The 8,704-nt window shown below is 36.9% G+C and overlaps 1 protein-coding gene across 4 annotated transcripts in view; it reads right to left on the bottom strand.

Moving 5' to 3' along the window:
* Window positions 1-1,053: 1,053 nt before the first annotated feature.
* The window catches only part of LOC133540169 (eyes absent homolog 3-like), a 38,977-nt gene continuing 31,326 nt past the window's right edge, over window positions 1,054-8,704 (bottom strand). For all 4 annotated transcript variants that reach the window (XM_061882719.1, XM_061882723.1, XM_061882720.1 and 1 more), the window contains 2 exons: window positions 7,290-7,390; window positions 1,054-5,294 (listed from right to left, as the gene is read on the bottom strand). In XM_061882719.1, the coding sequence (XP_061738703.1) occupies window positions 5,214-5,294; window positions 7,290-7,390 (182 nt within the window). In that variant the 3' untranslated portion in view covers window positions 1,054-5,213. The remainder of the gene's footprint in view (window positions 5,295-7,289; window positions 7,391-8,704) is intronic.

Below are 8,704 nucleotides of genomic sequence, written 5' to 3'. Positions count from 1 at the left end.
ATTGCAAAAATCGATATAGAATCAAATTGTCACCCCAGGAATCGGATCAAATCAATAGGTGTCCAAAGATTCACATATCAGGAGTGCAAAAAAGAAAAAAAAAATTTCCGAATCACAATTTTTTCCCCCTCCCGGTTCTAAATCAATTCACAATTTTCAAACATCCATTTAAAAATAATTGTAATTTTTTCCTACAAAAAAAAAAAATGTTTATAAGAATAATTTTTTTGTCCATTTCTGTGCAACAGGAATTCGCTTTTCTAACCAGTTTTAAAAAAGTTACATTTATTTATCAGACCAAATAATACAATGCGAGGATCATGTTGAACCGATTCGGAGTCGAATCGTCACCTCAGGAATCGGATCGATTGTACCTTTGTGCGACTCAATTGTTTACGGTGTAGAGCACACAAATGTGCCAAATGAACAAAAACCCGACAAATGCCTTGTTGAACCTGTGTTTTTTTATATTGCTTGTTCGAATAATTATATCTAAGTTATCACAAAACTTTGTTATAATGAATGCCCAGCAAGAAGACAAAAAACTGTCTTTGAACCTACCAAGAAGGCTTGTAAAACTCCACTGTGTAGGATGGGAAGCAACATAAAGGTGTTCTGTTTCTTTCATGTATTGTAATCAACAGAAAGATGTTTTGACCCGAGAACTACAAAGCGAAGAGGAAGCAGGACCAAACTCGCCTCCAGGGACCTTTTCTTTGAACTGTTTGTAATCAAATGACCTCCTCCCTTAGAAACAGCTGTTGCCATATAATCAGGGAAAGTCCAAATAAAAGAGGCGTACAATTTTTCACCAGAGCGTGGAGACGGTATAAGAGCACAGCCCAGGCGCTCTCCTCAATTGAGCCAAATTGAATTGTCTGTTTAATTTCTTGCTTCTTGTCCTGTTTAATAGATGTCATCAGCGTTTGAACCTGACATCACTCCTAGTAATCTGAGCCAGTATTAGCACGTATTAGACTGATTGTCTCCAAGCCAGTATGACGTCGCAGCGGATAATTGAAGGCTTTCAACAGTAACACAGAGCACACCAGATCATTTCTTGAGTATATTTGAAAACAAAAAGGGATTGCCACTCCGAGGTTGTCGACATCTTAGCACAACAAAAACAAAAAGTTCTGTCAAATACACCATTTTGAGAATGAAAAAGAAGGAATAGGATAACATAAGACACGACAAAAAGAAAAGGTACACATTTCCCTTTGAGATTATGCATACAGATGGGGGGGTAAAGGCACGATATAAATATGCAAACGTCACACAAAAACACACAAATAGAACATTCTGAACGGTCCAAAAAGCTGCGAGTGTGTACGGACGACATCTTCAGGCTCAGCGTTGTTCAGTCATCATGAGAAAGTTCCACCCTTTCTTCTCCAACCACAGCTAACTATTGCACGTGTTAAGTACCGCTTCAAACCTTAAAAGCAGGGGGCGAGGGGTCCAGAACTGTATTTGGAAAGTTCAAAAAAGTTGCAAGGACATACAGTGCAGGTCAAAAGTTTGGACACACCTTTTAGTTCAATGCATTTTCTATATTTTCATGACTATTTACATTGTAGATTGTCACTGAAGGCCTCAAAACTATGAATGAACACATGTGGAGTTTGTCTTCACTTCACAGGTGTGCTTTTGAAGCTCATGGAGAGAATGCCAGGAGTGTGCAAAGAAGTAATCCGAGCAAAGGGTGGCTATTTTGAAGAAACTACAATGTTTCAGGAAAAAAAGGCAATATCGCGAAATAATCAAGTCTGACATATAGAATGGACCTGCTATCCCCGTTTGAATAAGAAAAGCTCGGTTTAGCTCGGTTGGTAGAGTGGCCGTGCCAGCAACTTGAGGGTTGCAGGTTCAATTCCCGCTTCCACCATCCTAGTCACTACCGTTGTGTCCTTGGGCAAGACACTTTACCCACCTGCTCCCAGTGCCACCCACACTGCTTTGAATGTAATTTAGATATTGGGTTTCACTAAGTAAAGCGCTTTGAGTCACTAGAGAAAAAGCGCTACATAACTCACTTCACTTCAGTTATTTCACCTGTTTTTAAGTACATAACTCCACGTGTTCATCCATAGTTTTGATGCCTTCAGTGACAATCTACAATGTAAATAGTCATGAAAATAAAGAAAAGCCATTGAATGAGAAGTCCTACTGTATCTAAAGTCCTCCTTTTGTGACAAAAAAAAATGTTATATAACCTCCTGAGAACTGACGTTGTTTTTGCTCTTTTTCTTCTGTTAACAGATTATATTTCAGGGGGAAAAAATCCACATTCTTGAAAATTAGGCCCGTCAGAGATAACGCATACGACTCATGGCAAAAATGATTGCATTAGTAATGTACAAACACAGAATAATTACAACAATAATGCAAGAAAGACTTACTTATCCTTTCAGGAAATTTTTGCTCTACTTTTGCCCTAATTTTTGTTGTATTCCATGATTTTTTTTCATGTTAAATAAAAAAAACATTGAATGTCCAATTCCTTCAAATGTCTACAATTCACTGGCAGTTAATCCAAAACATCAAAGCCAAACAGGACATAAGTCCTTCTTTTGTAAAATTTTGGGTTCCTTTTTTTTTTAATTGCTAACATCTTTCAATTAACTTTAGTCCTAAACATCCCTTTTCTACTGCTTGTCACTTTGGGGTAGCGAGGGGTGCTGAAGCCTATCAACAAAAATACCAAATATCTTATGTTTTTATTTATTTTTCACCATTTTAACCCTTTGATCAAATTATATCAGTTTTTAAAATTAGCACACATTTGCATAACATGAGTTGACGCTAGTGTGTGAATGTAGTCTGTCTATCTGTGTTGGCCCTGCGATGAGATGGCGACTTGTCCAGGGTGTACCCCGCCTTCCGCCCGAATGCAGCTGAGATAGGCTCCAGCACCCCCCGCAACCCCAAAAGGGACAAGCGGTAGAAAATAGATGGAGTTATTTTACTAATTTAAATCTGTGACATTTTCTCATCAAAAGGGTCAAAATAATATTAAAAAACATTACATGTTTGATATTTGTGTTTAGAACTGAAGTTTATTTGAAAATTTGATCAAAAAAGTAAAAAAAAAAAACATTTTCATGCCCTTCAAAAACAAGGACTTTTACCGTAAAGTTTGGCTTAAAAGATGATTAGGTTATGTAAAAAGGGCTCAAGTTGCTCGGTATAAAAGGTGTGATTATTCAATGTTTATACATAATTACGGCATCTGATTTTTAGCAATCGGGTCAATGTCTCCTCATTCATCGGTGCAAAGATGAATGAGACGGGACTGCAGATAAAACAAAGTTAAAAGCAAATAAATGACATATATTAAAGTAAAACACATATTCCTGTATTGTGTTTGCATCAAAATATTGTTTAAAAAAAATATATTTTTTTTTAAAGTGAATTTAATTTAATGTAATTTCCGGACTCTACATGCTTTTTACAACGCTGCTGCTAATTTAAGGATTTTCCGGGTTCACAAGCTTCAAATCAAAAAACCGAACATTAAAATCAAACGCGCTCACACTTCAGTCGGCCATTAAGCACATTATGGACTCACACTCATCATGGAGAAGAAATGCACAAATTACAGTCTGAAGACGATCGGCTCGACTTTTCCGTAAAGCAACTGTACGTCGTGTTACAGGCATTGTATTTTGTAAATGTGTAAATAAACACAAGCGCGTAATGTTTATATTTCATGTTTCAATGAGTGCACCGGCGAATTATAGACTTGTGTGGCCAATGTACATTATAGTCCTAAAGTTTGGACGCACCTTCTCATTTCATTACGTTTTCTTTATTTTTATGACTATTTACATTGTAGATTGTAACTGAAGGCATCACAACTATGAATGAACACATGTGGAGTTATGTACTTGACAAAAAAAAGGTGAAATAACTGAAAACATGTTATATATTGTAGTTTCTTCAAAATAGCCACCCTTTACTCCAATTACTGTTTTGCACAGTCTTGGCGTTCTGTCGATGAGCTTCAAGAGGTAGTCACCTGAAATGGTTTTCACTTCACAGGTGTCATAAGTTTTGATGCCTTCAGTGACAATCTACAAGGTAAATAGTCTTGAAAATAAAGAAAAGGCATTGAAATGAGAAGGTGTGTCCAAACGTCCGGCCTGTACTGTATTGACAAACTTGGTGGGTACAGTACGGTGCACCCTTGACCCCTTCTATTAATAATCATGATTAATCGGAATTTAATAAATATTCAAAAGATTCTAAATAATAATAGTAATTGCTTGACAGCTCGAAACAAAATACATATGTCCACTGCTGAGGACACTGGTTCTCAAGAGGGTATATTTGAAAAAAACTTATATTATTTTTGTCTGTGACTGAATAAAAAAAACTAGTCTTAGGACACCCCCGTTTTGAGTCATGTACCAAAAGTACGACAATCCGAGCACATTTATGTTTGCATTTTTTTTTGGACATTCCTTTGTTTTATAGGTATAAATAGAGTCACGTGACTCACTAAGGATTGAGTTCCAGTTCAGCCGGTTTTGTCCGTTGTGACGAGAGAAAAGAGAAGAACGATGACGCCAACTAAGTGTCTACTTGTACACGAATGGAGTCAGGCTGGGGGGGGGCTTATTAAAAAAAACAAAAAAAGAAAGAAAATACAAAATGATTATTTACAAGGGTCACATTCGTCCCTACGCAACGCCAACAATTCAACTGAATACACACGGAAAAAACTCTTGAAGGACACTTGGGCTTGTGCTATATGGAAGCCAAAGGGCCAACAGGTGAGTATTTGAGGACTCCCAGATGCCATTTTGAAACTCTGAAAACCTTTTAATGACTAATACTATCCATTAGAAGTACTACTTCCTCATTTCAAACCAAAGCTTCTTTATGAATGACAGGCAAAATGAGTGCAAACAGAACGAGTGCAAATTTCTTGGGGGGATGAGAAACAAAAACCTGCACACTTTTAGTAAAGGCCCTTTGGTAATTGCAATTTTACGAGATGTTCCTTTACGTATTCTTCTCGAGGAGGACCAGGTTTTATCTGTGGCGAGATTAGCTGCCAAAGAATAGAGAGTGCTCCCCTCCGTACGTTTTATCATCACATGGTACATCACAAATGCGTGTGCGCAGCGCTGATCAGTGTCCCTCCACAAAATGACTGGTGATTACATCCCCGCCCACCCGCATTTTAGTGTGCCGCCCCTCCTCCTTTACAAGAAGTCCAGTTCCAGAGCTTGGTGCAGGGACACAAGGTCGCCATGAGTGGAGATCCGCCAGAAAGGCATGTTGTGCTACACAAGGAGACAAACATTTAGTCACACTTGCTCTTTTCCTCAGCAATCATTTGACTCATTATTGTGCAGCCTTTTGAGACACTTGTGATTAAGGGCTATATAATTAAACTTTGATTGATCTTGAAGTCATATGTACACTCTTTATTCTCATTAGTTATGCTATACAATTTGTTATCTGCATAATATGTTTTACCTGCATATTATCCTTTATTCTCGACTCATGGTTTTTACTACTTTACAAGTTTTACTATTTTTAGTTTCCAGCTTTTCTAAAAGGTGCTGACAGCTCCAGTGATTGTGCTTTTTCACTTGGCTCCTCTGTACTCAGCCATGCATTTTATCTGTATGCGTGATTGGGCATTATTTTTAAGCCTGTAAAGCACTTTGTGTTGGATTTTTTTTTATGTATAAAAAGTGCTTTATAAATAAAATTTGACTGATTATTGATATAATTACGACTAAGGTGAAGTTTAAGTAAAGTATGTGATTGCCATTGCCGATAAATGCCGATCACAGACGCTGATTGCCTTCTGGCTGACGTATTTATTTTATAATATTCATCTCCATACACAGTGTGGAGCCGCTCCCCTAAGGTATCAATAATCACCTCTATTGTGGCAGACAAACTGCATTTTTTAGTATGTTTAGGAAGTGTCATTATCACCGAAGGACGAGGCTAAAAATGTTGCTCTCCAAGAGCAAGCCAGAAGCAGGCATGCTAATAGCTAAGCTAACTGCTAAACCAGCTTAAAACAGCACAAATAAATAAGTGCTTTAGAAAGTTTAAGAAGTGTAGATGAAAGTGTGTTGCAGCAGAAAGTATGCAGATATTAACAGGAAATTAACAAGTAGATTATACGAGTCTAGAGCAGTGGTTCTCAAATGGGGGTACTTGAAGGTATGCCAAGGGGTACGTGAGATTTTTTAAAAGTATTCTAAAAAATAGCAACAAGTCAAAAATCGTTTATAAATATATTCATTGAATAATACTTCAACAAAGTTCATAAACTGTGAAAAGAAATGCAACAATGCAATATTCAGTGTTGACAGCTAGATTCTTTGTGGACATGTTCCATAAATATTGATGTTAAAGATGTCTTCTTTTGTGAAGAAATGTTTAGAATGAAGTACATGAATCCAGATGGATCTCTATTACAATCCTCAAAGAGGCCACTTTAAGTTGATGATTACTTCTATGTAATTGAATCACTTGTGTAATTTTCAAAAAGTTTTTACTTATTTTTACATCTTTTTTTCCAAATAGTTCAAGAAAGACCACTACAAATGACCAATACTTTGCACTGTTGTACAATTTATAAATCAGAAACTGATGACATAGTGCTGTACCTTGCTCTTGATTAGAGGGTACTTGAATTAAAAAAATGTTCACAGGGGGTACATCACTGAAAAAAGGTTGAGAACCACTGTTCTATAGCACAGTTCTTCCCTCAGGGGGGCAAATCCTTTTTTTAAATGTATTTCCACTTGCACTTTCTCCGCTAATACAAATGTTTTTAAATAAGACAACACACTGTCATTTATTAAAATGTGAATACATAACATATAGCATGAATAAATTATAATATGCATGTTAGCATTTAAGATAGCCAACAATTAGCGCTCTAGTTGTCAGCTAGCTAAAAAAGTGATTAATCAACAATGTTGACACGTACAAAAGTTAGATTTACTATGAATTGATTAACGTGGACCTCGACTTAAAAAGTTGAAAAACTTATTGGGGTGTTACCATTTACTGGTCAATTGTACGGAATATGTACTGTACTGTGCAATCTACTAATAAAAGTTTCAATCAATCAAAAAATATAAATATTTCATTGATCCCGGAGGAAATTTGCGGAAAAAAATTTAACTAAAATGCGCAGTGTTGAAGTGCTGTGTCTTTAATTGAAATTCAAGAGTTTTGTTTTGACTTCGGGATTAAACTGTACCATTTTTAAAAGGTTGACTTCCAAGTGCATGTCATTAGTCTACCTGTTTCGCCGCAAACTCCTCATCGCGTCCGTCTCCGATGACAACATACGTCACTTTCTTCCCGAAGCGAGAGACGATCCTCTCGAAGCAACTCTCTTTACCTGCAAGACAAAACATAGCACCAAATAATCACACTGGACATGAGCCGCCTCGCCCAACCCAGTGTCTGCAGTGTCGGTTTTTTGGATGAATATATGGTCTAGAAGTTGGCTTATTTCGAACATGCATACAATTACAAAATAATACATCATGTAGTTCCAGTTTGTCATTACAGCATTTGTGAAAAGCAGTGGGAAGAAGCAGAGCTTATTTAATACTACCCCTTTTTTTTCCCTAACAATTTCTAACACATTTGTTTGTACTCAATATGTACAGTGAATAAATGAGTAAGTATATAAATATTAAATACATAAACAATAATATAGTTCCCGTAAATTAAATCGGTAATGTGTGATTCACATAATGAGATGAATAAGAGCAGGGTGTGTCAGTCAAGAATTAAAAAAATAGAACTAAAAATTAGTGATCATCAATCTTGACCAAGACGCCACTTTCGTCACTTGAATGACATTTACGGCCTTGAGAGATGATGCTGGCTGCACCAGGTCATTAATAAAGAAAAAACGACCGACAGGAAGGCAAGAAACACTTTTTATTTCAACAGACTCCCGCGCCGTACCTGCTGTCCGAACTTTAAAGACCGACTGCCCAGTTCCTGCCTTCACAATAAAAGCTCTGCTTCATCCTGCCTGCGCTAACAAAATAAGAATCTCAGAAAACTAGCATGCACAAACTAGCAAGCTACGGAGATTTCCGCCAATGTATAAATTGTAAAGTGTATAAAAAGGAGTTTGGGAGCTGGACAAACAGGATGGCAAAAAGCAACCACTTTCATGTGGTATTGGACAGAGAGGAGGACTTTTTTTTGCTTCCATTTGAAAATGTGGACGTTATCACTATTGTCTGATTCCAATCAATGCAAATCATCAGAATCAGGTAATACACCAACTTATATTCTTGTCTTCATGAAAAGAATGATTCTATGTGTTAAACATGCTTGTATTATCATTAAACACCTTTAACTTGTTGACAAAAATGTCTCTCTCATAAATAAATAAATATAAATGACATGTGTAGTTTCCTAACTAAGCCTGAGCTTGACGCTCCTCTACTTTCTCCTGCTCCCGCTTGCTGCGGCAACAACACACAAAACTCCAGACGCTCCTCTTCGTTTTGTATCGTTTACTTGTCAGCTTAATCCTTCAAAAACGTAAAACGATGTAGGAACAAATTAATGGCAAAATAAAGCGAGCTTGTTACAGTAAGAAAAAGTAAGAGGTTAAAAAACTGTGTGGCTCGATTCCACCATACCTGACAGGGAATAACCCATAATACATTGTGTCCAAACCACATTA

Source organism: Nerophis ophidion, linkage group LG21 (genome assembly GCF_033978795.1).
Source record: "Nerophis ophidion isolate RoL-2023_Sa linkage group LG21, RoL_Noph_v1.0, whole genome shotgun sequence".
NCBI lineage: Eukaryota > Metazoa > Chordata > Actinopteri > Syngnathiformes > Syngnathidae > Nerophis > Nerophis ophidion.
Note: the sequence above shows the minus strand (reverse complement) of the source record. Positions and strands in the feature narration are given on the sequence as shown.